The sequence below is a fragment of the Anabas testudineus genome, chromosome 7 (assembly GCF_900324465.2).
Source record: "Anabas testudineus chromosome 7, fAnaTes1.2, whole genome shotgun sequence".
In the NCBI taxonomy this organism is placed as follows: Eukaryota; Metazoa; Chordata; class Actinopteri; order Anabantiformes; family Anabantidae; genus Anabas; species Anabas testudineus.
Window position 1 is genome coordinate 20,493,940 of NC_046616.1, and position 19,986 is coordinate 20,513,925.

General features: G+C 37.7%; 2 protein-coding genes across 6 annotated transcripts; one reads left to right on the forward strand and one right to left on the reverse strand.

Annotated features, from left to right (window-relative positions):
* Positions 1-2,508: 2,508 nt before the first annotated feature.
* On the forward strand, positions 2,509-11,021 carry ormdl2 (ORMDL sphingolipid biosynthesis regulator 2). Of its 4 annotated transcripts, none has more exons than XM_026368397.1 (6): positions 2,509-4,809; positions 4,890-5,036; positions 5,402-5,541; positions 6,423-6,597; positions 6,889-7,040; positions 8,822-11,021. In XM_026368397.1, the coding sequence occupies exons 3-6, from the start codon at positions 5,510-5,512 to the stop codon at positions 8,955-8,957; spliced, it is 495 nt and encodes a 164-aa protein (XP_026224182.1). In that variant the 5' UTR covers positions 2,509-4,809; positions 4,890-5,036; positions 5,402-5,509; the 3' UTR covers positions 8,958-11,021. The 4 variants fall into 4 exon arrangements, with proteins under 4 accessions (XP_026224182.1, XP_026224183.1, XP_026224181.1 ...); XM_026368398.1 differs by having other exon boundaries at positions 2,509-2,735; positions 3,489-5,036; XM_026368396.1 differs by having other exon boundaries at positions 2,509-5,036.
* On the reverse strand, positions 10,094-19,986 carry nemp1 (nuclear envelope integral membrane protein 1). Of its 2 annotated transcripts, none has more exons than XM_026368393.1 (9): positions 19,900-19,986; positions 16,527-16,648; positions 16,120-16,336; positions 15,972-16,044; positions 15,797-15,890; positions 15,581-15,695; positions 14,814-15,039; positions 13,081-13,257; positions 10,094-11,956 (listed from the first exon to the last, which is right to left on the reverse strand). In XM_026368393.1, exons 2-9 carry the CDS (start codon positions 16,563-16,565, stop codon positions 11,800-11,802), a joined length of 1,098 nt encoding a protein of 365 aa, XP_026224178.1. In that variant the 5' UTR covers positions 16,566-16,648; positions 19,900-19,986; the 3' UTR covers positions 10,094-11,799. The 2 variants fall into 2 exon arrangements, with proteins under 2 accessions (XP_026224178.1, XP_026224176.1); XM_026368391.1 differs by lacking the exon at positions 19,900-19,986 and adding an exon at positions 17,404-17,600.

Genomic DNA, 19,986 nt, shown 5'->3' on the forward strand with positions numbered 1-19,986 from the left:
GCACGATGTTGAAAGTTAGTAGGTTCATTTTTTACTATGAATTGAGGGTCTAGTATATAACATTTCCATCTTTAACAAGGTTTAAAAAGTATGCATGTGATAATTAGAAGCCTTTAGTTACAGGCATTTAACTGCACACCAATGAAACAGCTATAGGAAGTTTTCACGTCTTTCTAAAGAACAAATTCAGCTGGACACGGTGAAAAAAGGTTTTTCTCTGGTAGAGAAGAGGGGCAGATCGCGGACACACATGGAAAGTTTGTCCAATATGTGTGAAGGATTTCAGGTTCATTATCGGCCTGAAACGAAAAGGTTAATCTCACTTCCTCGACACAGCCAGATGTGAAACCTGATTAGATCACACTTCGATTAATTAGTGTCTATCCAGCACTAAGATGGAAGGAACGATGCGTATTACTCATTCAGAATAACTCCAAATGCTTGATGCGTCCTTGTGATCGGCCTCGTCTTTTCCTCTCAGTTCCCTAACACGATGTGCTTTTACCTGCCCTTAAACTACTCAAACGTCCAGCCTCCCTGCCCTGTGAGTTACGCCACAATTGATTTGCACTCAGCATGAACTCACACGAGGGATGCCCCGGGAGAAACCCACCGCCCCCGCGCTGAGTCACGGCGGTGTGGAGGACAGTTAAAAGCAGCCACATCACAAGCTCTCACGACACTCATCACTCCCACATCACAGGGACCAGCGCACCGCAGGAGACACTCCAGAAGCAATTCGCCACAGCCCGCTGACATCCACCATGATGGCCAGTTTCGCGTCTTTTGCTGCTCTTTTCTTACTTCTTGCGGCTGCATCCTCCGCTCCAGCCGGACACAGCCTGCATCATGCATGCGCTGATGTCCGGAGCAGCTCTCTGGAGCTTAACCACATTGCCAGAACTGTGTCAATACAGGTGAGTTTTTATTTATTTATTTATTCATTCGGGCAATCAATATGATTTGTATTATTAATGCGACCGTTTCTTTGATTTTAGATACACACAGTCAACTGAACATGTCTTTTTCTTTTCAATTAGGCACGAAATGGATCCAAAGATGTGATTGATTTCTCCACCTCACTTGCCTGGATGGAGACTAAAGATATGTGTGACCCTGAAACACTCAAACAGAAGTCTGCTGTAAGCAACTAATACTAACTAAACATCCAAGAAATTATTGTTATTATAAGCCTATCATATTGTATCAGTGCTAGTAGAATCTGATGTTGTATGCTGTATGAATATCAAAGATTGCAGCTTCAGAAGAAAACACAGAGTTTCTAATATTTTTTTTTACTGTCTCCTTCCACAGCCTTGTATTGGGAAAATACTTGATGTGCTCACAAGCTACAGTTCTGCAGTGGAGAGGCTTGGTAGATTTCAAAGCTGCTCAGAGTTTGCCAGCAAAGTGAAGCCAGCGATACAGAAACTGCACAAAGACATGGGCACGTGTGTGAGGTTGAGGGGAGAGATGAATCACAAAACGGTACGTTTACCAGTTCAATTCAATCCATTTCAACAAGATGTTTTTTTTCTTTCATTCATTGGCCTTAGAAGCCTGTACAAGTCCTATTTAAGGTTAGAGATTGTTGGTTTAGATAAAAACGGTTTCTCACATGTAATGTTTTTCTGATTCTACAGGGGACTCACATCAACAAAGAAGAGATTCAGGCCATCCCTTTCTGGCAGGAGTCTCTGCTGTGCCACTACACCATGGACAGACTCTTCTCTTTCTCCATCCTCACTGCGCGTGTCTTTGCGGTTGGGGATCCGTCTGGTCACACAGAAGGCTCAGCTCAGAGGTGTATGTAGGACATCAGACCTTCAGTGTTCACTGACACATAGCTGTGAATTGTACAAGCATCCTGTATTTGATCATATTGATCAAATCCTTCAGTGACTGATTGTGTATCTGCAACAGTGTTTGCACTCTGCCATGTTTGGTTTCTGCCATGTATGTGTGAAACGTATTTCCAATGGAATATTATTATATCTAACATATTTATTCAAATTATATTTATTGTATTTATTTATTGTATTTATTATTGAAAATCACTGTTAATTAGTTTTTACTTATCTCTATAAAGGTTTTTTATACACTATTATGTAATGCTCATAATAAACAATCATCAAGGCTTCATAAATGATGTCACAGTATTTTCTTTAAATTGTTATGGTTCCTTCCAAAGAAAACAATCACAATAAATAAATCATTAAGGAAATCGATGAAGTTACTGGCACTCTGCTTTTTTGAATAAATTTCCAAAACATAAACCACACAAATATGCTGAGATAAGGAGGAAGCTGTGCTTTCCTAAAACACTCCACATTTACAACTTCCTGCATGCTTCCTCCAAGCCAGTGTTATTGCACATGCGCTCACTCAAGTTTCTTCTCACTCTTATGATGCAACTCTGCTGCAGTAGTAATTGATAGCAAAAAAAAAAAAAAAAAAAAGGAAGGTGTCACGTTTAATGCGGAAGAGGAAGTAGCAATGAGCTCAGCGTAAACATACTGGATTGCTCAACAAGGAAGTTTAGTCTCTTTATCCAGAATTCATTCAATCTCTCATTATATCCCACACACAGGAATCCTGTAGTAAAAACTCCAGAGTCTATGTTAACAGCAACGGGTGGAGTGTCAGCCTATCAGTTCTGATCTTCTTAGTAAAGGAGGAAGTGATTCAGTTAGCACCAATTTAAAACAGACTTTCCAAAGTGCTTTCCAAGAAAGGTAAGAGAATAGTGGCAGGTGAGTAGAGGTGCTGTTCTCGCTCTTTTGCTGACAGGGTTGTGTAACCAACAAGAGGGCAAAGTTAAAGTAAAGGCCTACAGGTTCTGAAGCATGTCTGGCAGTGTTACTGTGCAGCTTATGACATAAGCAGTAATTCCAACATGTTACAATTGCTTACACTTACAATCGATGCAAAGCTGATGAGAAATTCTGACTAATACTGTAAAGTGTATACCTGAAACATTTTCACAGCAGTAAAAGGGTCCCTATAAAAAAGTAATTACTGAGTCAGCAAGTTCCTCAGGATGTCCTGCACATGTAATCCATGGGTCATTGTTGATTTGAATTTTACATAACTTCCTTACATAAAGCTACAATATGCAACTGATAGTGGTGCTAACATGATTAATTTGCACACCGATCATGCTGTTGGGAAGTAATCACCTCAGCGTGCTTGTAGCAAGGTGTGTTTTTCACTTCCAAGTCATTTGCCATATTCCCTCATGTTTCCCTCAAATCCAGTTTGTAAATTTTATTTTATTATTTATTGATTCAATTATTCAGTTTATTTCTTGTAGCAACTAAAGTTTTATGACAGCTATTGGTTTAATTTTAGTTTAAGAATTATTCACTAGTATACTTGTTATTTTAGTGTTTACACCAGAAAAACTTGTCTCACTGAATCTGCTCAACAGCTAATAGAGCAACCAACATCACTGATTGAGCTCACTTGTTGATTGCTTTTGTTTGTAGAGACACTCAAGGTGAAAAGGCAGTGCCAGAGGCTTTCAGACACACAAACATGAGGGTCAGGTCAGATGTTCACACTATGCACGCCTGCAACCAGCAACTTAAATTTTTGTTATTTCATGTGAGCAGTTACAATAAAATGATAAAGCTTTTGATATTTCCTACAGTGTCACCAAATAATATAGGACACACTTAGTTGACGTTGTTTGATGGTAGAAATTCCCCAACAAATTTTTAAATACATGCATAAATACATACCTACTGCTGTGTGTTCTCTCCCAAAAAACTTTGCACCCCACCTGATGTTTGCCAAAGATCACCTTGACACTCCACAGTGCTACTGCAAAATGTTTTTGTGGACTGATGAAACTAGTGTTAAAATGTTTGCAGGAGTACATATGGTGTAAAAAGGGAACTGCAGACCAATATGAAAACACGGTGGAGGGAGCATCATGATTTGGGGCCACTCTGCTGTCTCGGGACCTAGACCACTTGCCATCATGTTGGGGGAAGATTAATTCCCAAGTTTATCAACAGTATAATATCAGGAAGGAAGAATGGGTCAAAGTTCCTACTGAACATTGTGCAGATTAATCCACAGCTACAGTAAGCGCTTATGTGAGTTTCTTTCTGCCAAAGGTGGTTCAAACAGTCATTAAAACCACTGTTTCATTACTTCAATCCATAAAAGCTAATTAGTAGCTAACTGATATTGTATTTATTGATATTTGTGACTTTGGTGAGGATCAGATCATATTTCACGGCCAGTTTATGCAGAAAACCAGGAAATTGAAAATACTTTGCTTAGTTTTACTACCAACTGGGTGAAGAAGGTAACAAACACCTCAGGCTTACGTCACATTATTTGGCTTAACATTTTCATTAATAGCACATTTGTTGGAAATTTGTACAAATTAAGTACATCACCTACTAGTCATCTATTCTCTATCTTGCACAGTTGATCATGAAGAGGGACTACAGTGGTCCTTTAAGGTTGTAACAGATGATTTTCATGATCAGTTAAGAATTATTTTACAGTACTTTTCTTTTATAATTAATTGATTGTTCAATCAATAAAATGTGAAGCGTGACAATGCCCATTTTTCTATAATCATGTATTAAAGGGTTATCTACTCACTTCTGTCTAATCCATTAGACTTTTACCACATGTAACAGAATGTAATATTCTGATCAATTAATCTCCACATCAGAAGTAAATAAAACAGGTGCAAACCTGCTGAAAGCTGAACTGAAAGCTGTAAAACCTCAATAGCAACGAATAAGTGTCCATTCCCGTGTCTCCTGATACGGAGGGGAATTAACGGTAAGGTTAAACTATTGTTTATATTTATGGCCCATTCTGGGAAGTTCTTGGAGGACAACTCTTTGAACCTCTGTGTGCAGCTTCTCTGTTGTTTAGCACCGGAGCACTGAGGCTGCGGACTTTTCCGACCGGTGTCCGCTGCAGCACAGGAACCAGCGCAGACCCGACGAGGGCGGAGTCACAGAAACAACAAGGAATTTCCTGGTGAGCTACGACAACACAGGAAGGTAAAGTTCGCTTTGCTGAAATGTAAAGTTTAAAACCTCGAAATGCGGCATGAGCCCGACTAGTTAACCATGACTTAAAAGAAGCGTTCAACCCTCTTTGTATCGACCTCTCGTCTAAAACCTTTACAGTTTTTTAACTGTAACTTTGGACTACCGCTAATGTTAGCTTGTCATCCCGTAGATAGCTACTGTTAGCTAGCGAACGTTAAACTTACGTTAACCTTTGGGCAAAATGTAAAAAGTCGGCGGACAGTGTGAACGGCTATGTCATGTCATAGTACAACACATCACAGCTGTAGTTTTACTCTACTTTTTGTTTAATTTCAATGACTACTGTCTTAATGTTCTGCCTTGATGTAACTCAGCTGAGTGACGTGTGAGAGGAAGTGCGTGCTTTCTCATCCAGGACAGTTCAGTTGGGCGGAGTCATTTACACAGAAATGTTTACAGCAGTGGGACCCAAATAGTGGCGCATGGGACCTGACCTGAACTCTGTGAGGGCCATGTAAGGATCAGTAGGCCTAACTATTTCTTTTAATTTGTCTTTAGTGTATAAGGCAACAGTAGCAGTAATATAATTATTGAGCTATAAACTAAACTGGGTACTGAATATCAAAGATCATCCACTAGTTTTCCAATGAGCCATAGTAGGTCACTGCCCTATACTGATTGTGGATAACCCAGCATGTACATATTCTCAAAACACAAAACACATATGGTCAAAAATTACATCTGCCTTCACATACAACTCTAAAAAACTACAAAATGTTTGGCAGGCTCCCTCAGTGCAAGGTGTAATGCAATGTCCAATGCTTAGTGCAGTATTTAATTAATCGGTGTTGGTTCTAGAGATAAAATTATATAACATATTATTAAACACCTCTGGGTTTGGACCATTGAACTGACAAAATAAGAAATATCATGTACATCAACTAGAGATTATCATCAATTTTAATATTTTAGGGACCAAGTTATTGATAAAGAATATACAGATAAACTGTTAATATAAATGAAGATTAGCTGAAGCCCAAAATCCCTCTAATTACTGTAACAATTTAATTAGATATCTGTTGATAAAATAACTACAAATCTAAAACTGTGAGTAGTAAATTACCACTTTTATCACCTACAGTGAAGATACGTTCCTTTACAAAAGTGCAAACACGCATTTGAGCTATGTGTCTCATTCTTCCTGAGATGTAATCTGATGTAGCTGCAGTTATTGTAAGTGTTGCATTACCACTTCTATATTTGTTGGTGATGGCAGGACATTGCAAAAGTTTAGTTCTATATTCAGAGTTCTGCATCTTTGCTGATTCTACATCATGAAACGAAACTGTATTGTACATGACTGAACTCTTACATTTGGTCTCTCTCTGCTTTCAGGATGAATGTGGGTGTAGCTCACAGCGAGGTGAACCCGAACACACGGGTGATGAACAGCAGAGGGATTTGGCTCACCTATCTGCTCTTGACCATTGTGTTGCACATTGTTCTTCTTAGTATTCCTTTCTTCACTGTCCCGCTCGTCTGGACACTTACTAACGTCATCCACAACCTGGTCAGTTAAAGTGTTGTAACCCAAGCAACTAGTCTGAATAAAACTGTTATTATCTACTTTTGAACTCAGCAATATTATCAGTACTGTTGTAAAATAATGCAAAATGTTTTCTTTATTGTTTTCATCATTAAAAATGAATTTCCCACCTTCTGTTGTTTGGAACAGATCCTCAGTAAAGTTAACAGTACAGTGGTAGAGCTGATGTTCTGTAGAGTATTGTAGATTGCAAAGTTAAAACTCAATGGAAACAGATCTCTTTGGTTAATAGTAATGTTTTCTTTTCCTCTGCAGGTGATGTACCTGTTTCTACACACAGTGAAGGGCACTCCCTTCGAGACACCAGACCAAGGCAAAGCTCGCCTGCTCACACACTGGGAACAGATGGACTACGGTGTCCAATTCACATCTTCACGCAAATTCCTCACCATCTCACCAATTGTTCTGTAAGTGTGCTTGTCATGTGTTTTTACAGCTCACCTGTTTTGTAGAGTTCTGCAGTTTCTCTTTCGTTATTATGGCTAAATCTGCATAAATTTAAATACATGAGTAGTTGGCTAGAATGGGTTTTTCAACTCGCTCGCTTGATGTCCAGGCTATTGGGAATTTTCTGGACATGCTTTTAGACCAAATTGGAACAATTTGGTCTAAAGACACGTTTTGTTTTCCTCACCCAGCTAAATGAATGGTATATGACCTAATTTACCACTCATGTTTTGTAGAAACAGGTCCTTGATTTCAGATAGTGTCAGACATAAACAGATTTTATCAATTGCTGTTGGCTGAATAATACTGTTACTTTCAGGGTGGCTATTTAATGTTTAAACAAAAAAATAAATATATCGGCACTGTCACCAGTTGAAGATATGCACTATATGCACATTACTACTGTGGGTAGCAAGAGACTTAGTTGGGGCACGCTAATGTTTCCAACGTAGGACAGAGAAAATAAACACACTTTGCTATTTGCATGAGCCAGGAAGCACCACAAGAGCAAACCAAATGCTAATGAACCTGTGCAGTAGACTGTATAATGCAGAAGTAAATCTGGAAACTAGAAAGCTTGTTTGGCTTATGCGCCAGGCAAGCGGTTTTCATTCAAGTTAGTGGGTGCCAGTATCCTGTTCCTATAATACATTCATTTTTACCAGCTTTTCAACAAACAGGTGATTTTAGCCATTCTGGTATTGTGGCTGTGTGAATTGCGTCAGCTCAAGTCAGGACCACTTTGGTCTTGAATGAAATATCTCAACACCTACTCAAATGTTTGTGTATATATTCATTCAATATTCCCAGATCAAATCCTAATAATTCTGGTCATTCTGTCCCCTTTTGCATGCAAATAATGTTTTTGTGAACACATTTCAGTTACTAACATTAGCATTTAGCTGTATATCATCACGTAGCATGGTAGTCACAAATTGTCCTAGGTGTTGGTATTGTAACACTGCGACTAGGTGTTGCTTAAGCTTAAACCTGCTGTGTGTAATGTTTTTCTGTTTTGTTTCAATAGAAACATGTTCCAGATTTAGCCTTACTTGGATTAGAAAAATAATCACAAATCATGCCTCCAGTGAAATCAGACTCAATGAGCAGTACTGGCAGCAGTAAAGACATATTAGCTCCTAATTTAGGCTCTCTCTGATTTCTGCGTGATTACTGTGCTTTTCAGCTTCTTATTTATTGTAATCTCAGCCTGAAGAGCTGTGCAGAGCTCACAGGTAGGTAGCACACAGGAGACCATAGCCAAGCAGCAAGACGCAGGACTGGGCAGATCAGAGTGAATTGATTTTGTGTCTCATACTATTCCACTATATAAGTTGTATATCATAGCTTGAAGAGGTTAATTTAATCAGCAGACCTTTCCAAGGAAATGTTTTTCTGATTGATGTATAGATAGATGTATGTGTCATCACTTCATGTTCCAGCTAGTCAGTTCCTGGGCACTACTAGAGAACCTGCATGTAGAAACAAGCTGCACAGCTCGATGGAAACTCTTAAATCGCCTAATAAATCAACATGAGAGATTTGATGAAACAAGGGTTTTCCCATGACACTTTATCGTGCCAACGAAGCGTCAATATTAGTAACTTGTCAACTGTACTTTAATTATGTACAATAATCTGAGTCTGTCGTGTATTTATTTTTTTTGTGTGTGAAAGCTCCAGTAAAAATGCTGACCGTGACATGCTGACGTCGCATTTACACTTTTCTCTTCTTTCTGCAGGTATATTCTTGCCAGTTTCTACACAAAATATGATCCTACACATTTCCTTATCAACACATGCTCCCTCCTTAGTGTCCTTCTTCCAAAGTTGCCTCAGTTTCACGGAGTACGGATATTTGGGATTAACAAATACTGACTGTACACTGGATTTTAAGCACCAACACTGGACTCATGTTTTTCTGTTGTGCTGTACTATTTTATCTAAAGGAGAATCTGTCACTGTATCATATCTGTACGGACTATGTGGAGTACAGAGTTGCAGATTGTACTGCCAACCTGAAAGTAAATGAACTGCTGTCATATGAAAATTACCTTCTCTTTACTGACATTCCTTATGAATCCTCATCAAAAGACAGTTAAATTGCCTTGTCTTTGAGAAAGACAAAAGTCTTAACTGCACTGCTTTCAGATTCGATGTTTATTAATTAATGTCCTACATATACACCACGTTTTCTGCTACAAGTCTCTGCAACTGTCTAGTTGTAACATTCTGAATGACATGTTTCCACTTTTTTTCTTTGTGTTTTCTTGACTTACCATGAAGGATATATAAGTATGCATGCATTCACATGCACACAATAACCATTGCAGTCTTTGTCTTGCTACAGTATGATACACAACCATGTAATCTTTTGGTTGATTTTAAAGTCTGTATGTCTTTTATAAAATGAACAGTGACAGCTACAGGGTGTGTGCAGGTGGTTGTCACAGTCAAAAAGAAAAACTGCTAAATTATTTTTGTGGGGGATTGTAGGAATCTGTTGATCAATTTGGAACCAGTTCATAAGCTGTAGGGGAACTCCAGACACTTTACATGAAGGCACCATGGGTGGGCTGTCACAGTGTTTGCAATATACTCATATATCCAAGGGATTCCCCCCCTTCCGCATGCAGTGTGGTCATGTTTGCATTGCAGCGAGGTTTCCCTGTTAGTGACGTGTGTTTGTGGGAAGTAGTACAAAGGAAAGAAAGGCAGCATCATGTGCATGTGAATACACTGGTGATTGTGCCAACATGAGCCTGGGAAACACATGCAAATAGTGCTAGCTGTATCAGCTGTTTCAACCACGTTGTGCAGTCGAGTGTAATTATTTGCGACAGTGTTGCCTGTCTTCATGTTTTGCAAGGACAAGCACCTTAATGTAAAGAAGCTAGTGGTGGGATGCAGAGCGCAGTCAGGCTAAATGTCACCGTGTCCCCAAGATATCAGATATGGCTCACTGAAACTAGAGAGCAGGAAGGGATGAACACTGTGGTTTTTTTTTGTCCAGCATATACTGAAAGCAGCCTGATATAAGATAAAACTATCTCAACTGAACAGCAAATTAGGTCACCCACTGCACTTTTTTTTCAGTTCTGGTTCTTCTTTTAATGTCAACTCAGTAACCCTTGTTGGGAGTCATTAAATCTACTGCATCAAGGACATTTTAAGCGGAGGGGATTTGGTGCACAGAGTGTGCACCATAGTGTGGCATGTGCAGTTGAAGTGAATGCCAGTCATCACTTTTTGATTTTAACTTTTGTGAGTGAAGTGAAAGCCACAACACCAGCACCACCTGGTGCAGGACAGGGGTCAGCTTAGGCACTAAGACATTCTTACCAGTCTGCAGCTATGCAGCAATCTGTGATGCACTGTGTCCTGACACCTTTCAGTCATAGCCAGCATTCAGGTTTTCCCACTGATCCCTGTCCATCACACCATTAAAATCACCAGGTGGTTAGAATGTGGGGGTGGTAGATGGGGGTTTCAAGGGATTCTAGATAACTGAGGAAAAACAAAACATGTCATTCATAATGCTGACTTGAAGTGATTCATTTCCCAAACATACAGTCAAACTGTTTACTGTTGCAGTTGTTATGAAACAGCTTCTGCAGGTGGCATCTGATACGGTTAAGCTAATTTCTTAGGTGGGAATTCCACAGGTTTATTTTCATCTTCCTCCTACTAGTTGCTTATTTAATGGCATCCCCAGGCAGTTTACCTCTGAGTGAGTAATAAATGCACCTGAATTGCCATTTCAGTTTATTAAGTGCAAAGATACGTATATGTATTACTCATGCAGACACTTATTGGGCAGTGTTACAGATTAATATGCAGCATTTTATGTTATAGCTGGTCAATGGAAAGCAACTTTTACCTACTTCAAATACAGTTGGATTCAATTTTAACAATACATTAAAGAACAGCACTTCTGAAAAATTGTTTTGCCCCTTCATGAAATAATTATTTCAGTTTTTAATTTCAATGCATTGCAGTTACCCAAAGCCACATGGAAATGTAAATAACACCTCGTAACCTTTCATTCCAAATAGTCATGTACAATGATGCTGACACATGCGTCAGAGCTGTATATATTTTTATTCAAAATAGTTTGGGGCAGCCCCACCAATTTAGAGTCATTAAAATGAATGGAAAGAAGTGAACACAAAACATAACCAAACTTTTTCTAGCAGAAAGCTGAAACCATAGTAGAGAGGTGAGGAAATATCAGAGTCAAGAACACTAATGTAATCTGGATCCTCTGATTGCACTGAGGCCACGTAGAGTCAAGAGGCGGTACCCAAAACTATAACATTTCCTAAGCTACGACATAAAAACCCACAAGTCAAACTTTAATTCACACAGAAAAAGTTCATTTGTTTTGACCTCCAAATGCTCTCAGCCACAGAGTTTCAGTATGTATGTATCCTCAGTTTTAACTTGTCTTTCCTAAGACTTCCTACGAAGATCCTAAAAAACAAGAGAAACATTTTATCCTGATAACAGTTCTGAACACACTGTATTGCCTGTGACTCTGAGTATATTATTAGAAACAAAGAGACACCAAGAGGCTCCTGTGACTGAAATGACCATCCAGGGACATCAACAGCAACAGCACATCACTGGAAGTCATGCTGGATGTTTGCACAGAAGCAATGGGGAGCTGTTCTCCGGCCTCTTTTCCCAAGGCAATATACATTTTCAACATTGTAAAGTCTCACTCTGGTTTCATTGTGGGTTTCATATCGTCTTCCTCGTCGTCAGTGTCAAAAAATTCATCCTCAAAAAAAGACCCTCCAAATCCATATTCCTGTGCGTGGACAGACACCTCGTTTGGCATCAAATGAGGTGACCCTTCAATAAAATCAGCAAACCTGCGGATTACAGTGAGTGTCAGCCTCATGTTTTGCGTAAGATGTTAAATTTAAACTTCACAACACCTCTACATTACACATAATGCAAAATAAAATAGCAAAAAAAAAGCTTAGCTACTGAAGACATCACCTGTTTCTAGGTGGGATTATAGTGTCAAAGTGAGGTTTCAGGTTGCTAATAAAGATTAAGTTATTTAGTATTTTGAATATGTTTGCGTTCATATAAACTTTTCACAACAATGTAGTTAAAATACTGAGGCTTTTATTATATGTAAGTGACAAAAGGTCTTGGTTACTAGAATTGTGTCTGTTCAGCAGACACTGATTTCCCCTAGAATGAGACAATGCTGTAAACATAAGGTCACCCTGCAAAATGCTCTCCATATTCATCTACTATGAAGACTCCTGTGAAACTTCTGTCCCATTAAACTAATCTGATTCACTGTTCTGGTCAAGTGTTCCACACATTTCCCCACAGAGATCCTGACAAAGACGTAAAAAGTGGCAATTTTAGCAACCAACACTTATTGCCACATTCATAGGTACCTTGTATTAATAACATCCTAAACAACTCATCACTGTTTTATTACTATTTATTGTTTTTTGTAACATCTCATCTCTTCTGTTCTGTTGAGAACAAAACAAATGACTGGTCTTTTTTTTTATTTATTTAGCTATCAAGCACTGGTGAGCAGAAAAACATCCATTAATTGATATTTAATTCTGAAGTCAAAATTATCTAAATCTAAATTAATTACAAATACCAGTGTAAAAATGAAAAATGGATTTGCAGAAGTGCTGCTCCACTTTAACAGGACAAAACTAAATTATTACTGGTTCAGACTGTTGGTTTTATAAATCAGATCGCTTGTTAAATAACAACCCAATCACTACACACAAGTTTCAGCTGGTTGCTATAATAATAACTGGGAAGTTCACCTTTTGACGAATGAGTATTTTGGAAAAACCCTCAACATCTCTACTCTCATCTTTTCCTTTCGATCAATGTCAAAAACGTATTTATGGCCATTCTACTACTACTTCTCTTATTATACATGTGAATCAACAGGATGTCAGACATCAAGGATTTCTGACAGAAATATGTTGAAATAAGAAAACCGCACCTTTTTGGAGACTGAAGCCTGGACACTGCCTTCCATGGGCTAAACTCTGGGCTGTTGCAGTACTTCCTCAGCTCTTCCAGTGCATGTCGAGTCTCTTCCTCACCCTGCTTCTGATACTCCTCTTCTGTCAGCAGGCGACGTGGCTCTGGCTTCCAGTAAACAAACTGTCTAACTTTCCTGAACAAACCGAGTGCTCAATAAAAACCCAAATTATATGAACTGAATATACAGTTCAGCCAGAAAGTATTTGTGCTTAACCTTTTCCACATTTTGCTATGTTACGGCCTTATTCCAAAATTAATTAAATTCACTATTTTCCTCAAAATTACACAGAAAATGGATGATAATGTTAAAGAAAAAAAAAAGTGTTGTGAAATCTTTGCAATTTTATTATTAAAAAAAAAAAAAGTATAGTGGCAAAAAAAAAAAAGTATGTGAACTTTTTTGAATTTCATGGTTTTCTGCATGAATTTGTCATTAAAATGTGATCTGATCGTCATCTAAGTCAAGAGAATTAACAAATATAATGTACCTGAAGTAATAACACAAAAATAAAATTCTGATCTTTCATGTCTTTATTGAGAACAACAACCTGAAGGCATCATTGGAACTGGCCAACATCTGATTTGGTCCTGCTTTGCTGCATCAGGGCCTGGACAGATTGTTGTCATTGATGGAAAAATTAATTCCAGAGTTTATCAAGACATTTTGCAGGAAAACGTAAGACCACCTGTCCACCAACTGAAGCTCCGCAGAGGATGGGTGATGCAACAGGACAATGATCCAAAGCATACAAGTAATTCAACAAAAGAATAGCTTCAACAGAACAAAATACACCTTCTGGAGTGGCCCAGTCAGAGTCCTGACCCCAACCCGATTGAAATGCTGTGGCATGACCTTAAGAGAGCCATTCACACCAGACATCCCAAGAATATTGCTACACTGAAACAGTTTAGTGAAGAGGAGTGGTCCAAAATTACTCCAGATCATTGTGCAGGTCTGATCTGCAACTACAGGGAACGTTTGGTTGAGGTTATTGCTGCCAAAGAAGGGTCAACCACTTATTAAGTCCAAAGGTTCACATACTTTTTCCACCCTGAACTGTGAATGTTTACATGTTATGTTCAATAAAAACATGAAAACATATAATGTTTGTGTACTATTATTTTAAGCAGACTGTGTTTTTCTATTGTTGTGACTGAGATTAAGATCAGAGCACATTTTATGACAAATTAATGCAGAAAACCATGAAATTCCAAAAGGTTCACAAAGTTTTTCTTGCCACTGTATGTATCCATCTATGTATCTATCTATAGACAGGTGTATGCTTTTCCAAACCATGTCAAACTGAAACAAACAAGGTGTAGAAACATCTCAAAGATGATCCAAGGTCATGGCAAAGGCAGGGAAAAGTGATGTTTTTTATTTTTTATTTTTAATAAAATTGTAAAGATTTGAAAAAAAAAAAAACTTTGACATTATGGGGTATTGTTTGTGGAATTTTGAGGAAAATTAAGAATTTAATCAACTTTGGAATAAAGGTGTAACATAAAATGTGGAATGTGGAAGAATAAGCAGTGTATTCTTTCTGGATGCAGAAATATAATATAACACTGTGTATCACCACTTCATTTAGCTTGACTAGTTTAGGAAATGCCAGTTTGTATATATCTGCAAGGCTGAGCTTACGCAAGACTCTAACGCCACCCTCTGTCTGCATTCTCAACACTCACCTCCATGCAAAGACTGCCATAGTGACTGGGTACTCCAGATTCTTGGAAAACAAAGCTGCCACGATGATAGCAAAGGCAACTTGCTGAATTTGAATCCCTAAATAAATCAAGAGCAATCCAAACAGCTGCAGCGTCCATGACAAGATGTTAATGTTCTTCTCGTCCACCAGAGGGCCATAACGATAGCACACAGCAAAACTGATGAATCCCACCACTACTATGTAACCTGAGAAAAAATAAAACAGAATATTTGACATATTTTATCAGACTGTTGATTTGTTAATCAACACAAAATGTATTTTATGTAACAGTTTTGATTAATTACTCATTTTATAGACAAAGATTAATGAAAATATTAATCAGAAAATGTATCAACAATGGAGATACTGACAGTTGGACAAAGCAGGGAATCTATAACTGTAATTTTTCATTATTTTCTGATATTTAATTGACAAAACAATTAATTAATGAATAGTCCAAATACCTGGCTGATTTGTTACACCATTATTTACATCGAGTGCTACTAAGAAAACAAAAGCAATTCTGATTTAGTTAGTCAGATGCCCGTTCACTTAAAAGGTGATTTGTGATAATAAAAGTCTCAAGGTGATTCTTACTTACAAGCTTAAAGTCTCAAAATGGCCATTAATATTGATATTCACATCAGGAGCAGAGAATATTTTTTAAACATTTATCCTTGCTTCATTCTGATCCCATTCCAGATAGTTACTTTCTATGTAAGGTTTGTATTCATAGAGTGTCTGTACCTAATGCCACATGCCAGTGTTCTCGAAGAATTATGTTGAGGTTCCTGCAGACAAGCTGAATGGCGTAGAGAGAGAATGACCAGCCGCCAACAATCAACACATAAAAAGGACTTTTCTGTGGAGGCAGCAAACACAAAAGGTATAATAATTCAAAATGAGGCCAAAATGGTGTGACCTATAAACTCATAGATACCTGAGGACAATGAACTATGTTACCTTTGGCAGAAAGCGTGCCAAAATGAAAAAGAGGATGATGAGAGAGGCGATCATTCCTGTGCTCATTCCAGCAGAGTAGAAAAAAACCTGACTCCTTCATATGAGGGAAAATAATTAATGCGGTATTGAAACCCTGTATAACCCTGACATTCAAATATTTAAACAATACAGTTACCTGCTTAGTGAATCTGCAAAGATGAACAACAACGCTCCAGCGAGGAATACCAAAAACAGATAGATATCAAACTCTGCAAGGAAAAATTTAAATCAGCCAACCTGCAATAACTGTCAATGATTAGCACATGAGTTTGTTTTCCACTTACTGCGAATGGGCTTGACAGTGTACCGAGTTTCATCAGCAGGGTCGATCTTGAAGCACGACTTCTTCTTAAACAGGTTGATGTTAATAGTGGTTTCATTTTGCTGCTCACGCAACAAGCTCTGAAACCAGCCCCAGAAAGTGAAGCGTTCCAGCTCCTGCAGCTCCTCTTCACCTTCGACAGTATCAACTTTGAACACATTCGAACTCCATACTTTAACCTGTCAGAAATCTTTAATTATTACACACCTATAGCGTTTTGTCTTAAGTAACTGAATTAAGTGCTTTTAAATATTACCCTCTTTTCCAGACACATCTGCACATTTGTCAGAGTCCTGAATCAACATCACTTTATCTTAACGTTATCTCTTTTGCGATGTAGTAAGTCAGTTCAATATTCACGTAACTTACCTGAATTCTTATCCATGTTTGCCTCCAAGTTGGCATCATGGAGTTCTTGTAACAGAACCTGTTAGACCCTGACAGGACATACGTCTCTCCATCCCGCAGATCAATTATTGAACGTGTATTACCTGTGTTTGACAAGCAGAAATATGTATGTATGTAACACGAGGTTTGCGTCACCCGTTACTTTCTAAGATGGCCTATCTATATAAAGAGAAATCTGTGACATGAAGAAAGCTTTTAAAGATTATATTCACTGTCTTCAAAGGAATTTACATTAGCTGCCGCTATGCCCTAATTTTATTCTGTTGTTCAATCCAATGACAGAAAGTATTAGATCTACATCCATAGCCTTAGACAATATGTATTGTATGTATACAGTAGCTTTATGATAAACTCATCCATTATCATGAGTGACTTTGATCAATACAGGGCAATGTTCACTTTCCTTACAACTCTAACTTCCAGCTGCACACAAAGGTTTGAGCAACAATATTACATATTTGATCGACCTGTGAAGGTAGCTAGCTAAAACAAGAGATTAACTAAATAAATAAGATCTGCTTTGTATGTTTAACAGAATTGGGCTCAGCAAATTTACAACAGGAAACATTTGTTGTTAAAAACATTTTCGTTAAAATACATTACATTGCTTTTTTTTTTATACATTACCACAATCTCAGAGCAGGCAGTAACTTAGTAAGTGAGCAATGGAAATATAACAAATGGCCCAAATGCTTAACACAAAATAACTTCCCACAGTTTCACTGTGTCGAAGACCAAACACGAGCTAACATGAATTAGCTTGAGCAGTGGAATTTATTTCAAATAAGTGTCGTATGAATGTAGGCTTCTGTTATTGCAGCGTAACACCGTAACTTACCCGTATCCTGGTGTGAAGTCTGAGGTAAACAGTTAAGAAGCGCAATGAAAAGCATTAATTTAGCACTTGTACAGAAAATAACGTTTATCATTTTCATGCATCCCGCCATGATGAAAGCGTATCCCTCCTCTTATGCTTTGTCCCGCCCCTTCCTCTTCTGGCCGGTTGAGTTACAAGGCCCGCAGCCAATCACAACGACAGACTGCATGTCGTCATTAGCAGTGTGCGTTCAACGTCTCCGCGTCTCAAAAATAAATAAATAAATAATAATAATAATAATAATAATAATAATAATAATAATAATAATAATAATAATATGCGGCTACTAGATCAATTTACTGTGTAATGGTGGAATGTATATAATTATCTATAAACTAGAGGCTTAGCATGCAAATTCCCAGGTTTACACCATATATATGGATAATTATATAATTTAAATAATGAAAAAAATGCTGGAACTTTGCACAATTGATTTACAATATCATTTGTGACAGGTCCTACATCTTGTGGCACCAGTCTTGTGTAGGGACTCAATTTCCGTCTAGTGTTAGGACTTTAGCAGTTTTATCAAATTGTGCCAATTCATTAATACATAGAAAACTTAAAGCAATGTAATGCTACCATGGAATGACTGTAAAGCTGCACTGAAATTGTAGGCTTCATAAATGTTACCTTCTATTATTAATGATATGATCTATGATCACGAGAAACTTTGTGGAAACTTTACACCTGACAGTACTGAATGGTAGAACGATAAAAGTGGTTGTTTTGGGGTCCTGTTAAATGAATTCTGATTCATTACCTCATGAGATTTTATTTTCATGATCCTTGCTATTGTCCTTTGATATTGTTGAGTCTGTTATGTAGTTTGTATGTAGTATTTTGTAGTTGTCTATAATTTTATTTACAACCATTGCATTTGACCCTTTCAATTAATACTGAATCAAAATTATTTAATGTGACATACAAGAAACTTTTTAAAAATACAGTTCAAGCTAGGGCAGATCTAATGGAAACTCCTGCTCTTATTTAACCTCTGGTACCATTGATACATAAGAGGAGCTGTAGTTTGACATTGGTGGAGTAAGTAAATAGAAAAATAGAGACTGAAGGATTAGCTACAGCCATACCCTTATACAATGGTTATACAAGGTTTAGCAGTGGATTTGTGCTTTAAGTCCTACAGAACGCACTAACGCCTTTAAGCATAAAAGTTTTAAGATTCAATGGTAAAAATGAAGAGTGGCAGGGTATTAAAACTCTGTGTTCTCATACCATTTGCTGCAGTTTCTGCCATAATCACTTTATCTGCTGCATAGAGATTAGACGCTGCATTTGACACCTTTGCTTGCTTTGCATGGACCTGACTCTGACTTAACCCTGCTGCACCCTCCTGTGGACAATTCAAAACATGTCAATTTGAACTGAACATAGAGTTGTACAACAAACCAGGACCCTTTTACAGCAGATACTTTACCATGGCACATCACAGACTGTGTAACTAATAACATCAATGCTTTGCTTTGTACCTCACTTTTGATAATTAATTAATTAATTAATTAATTAATTAATTATTCATTTAATAGAACATAAATTTTATGTTAGAACATTTAGAAATATCCAGATGCAGGAGTCCAGACACTTTTTAGTGATGATTTGTTGTTAAAAATAAGTACGTTATTGAGTTATTGATAAACAATTAAATGTGCCAAAGGTTGCTGGAGCATTGTTATGGAACAGCCCAGTACTTGTGGGTATTGGCTTTCTTGTAAGATATTGTCATCTTTTTCCTTAAAATATTGTATCATTAACATATTATCATAAAAAGAATAAAATAAACAAATCAAATCGTCTAATCTCAGAATTACAGCATTGAAAATGTTAACTAGTTTGATGAGCAACCCTCACGTGCCTTTGACAGCATCCTGACACACCCAGTTATAAATCAAAATCCTGCACTCAAGATAAAACTTGACTTGATAACACTCAGATCATGTACGTCATTTTATCATATTTATAATAAAACTACTCTCTGAAGTTCTCCTGCGTGGTGTAGGCTATATTCCTGCCTTTGGCCAAATGGCTGCATCACATGATGTTACTACTGTGAGCTTTCAACTTTCATCACATCTTTCACATAACTTTGAGCAACAAGTGGCAACAGGCTTAGGAACAGGTTGCTCAAACCTGCGGTCTTTCCATGTAATATGGTTCCTCTATTTTGGACTGAAAACTGAGAGTTTACAGTGTCATTTCAACTCTTTGAAAATGTTGTGCAAGGAGACAGTTATTCAGCACTTCAGGGGTGTTACTTTGCAAAAGAGGAACTTTTCTGAGCGGCTGAGTATCTTTTACACAGTGTTGGACATCCAATAAAAGGTGTATCACATGTCAATAATTTAGTCGTGTAGAAGCATTAAAATTATATATAATTAATTATATATAATTAATTATATATAATTAATTATAAATATCAGAGTTGAATTTGTCACTCACCCTGTCTCGACTTAGGTAAGAAACATCAGCAAACAGATTTAGTGTATAAAGAAGCAATGACCACCAAACGCAACACCCAGCGGACGC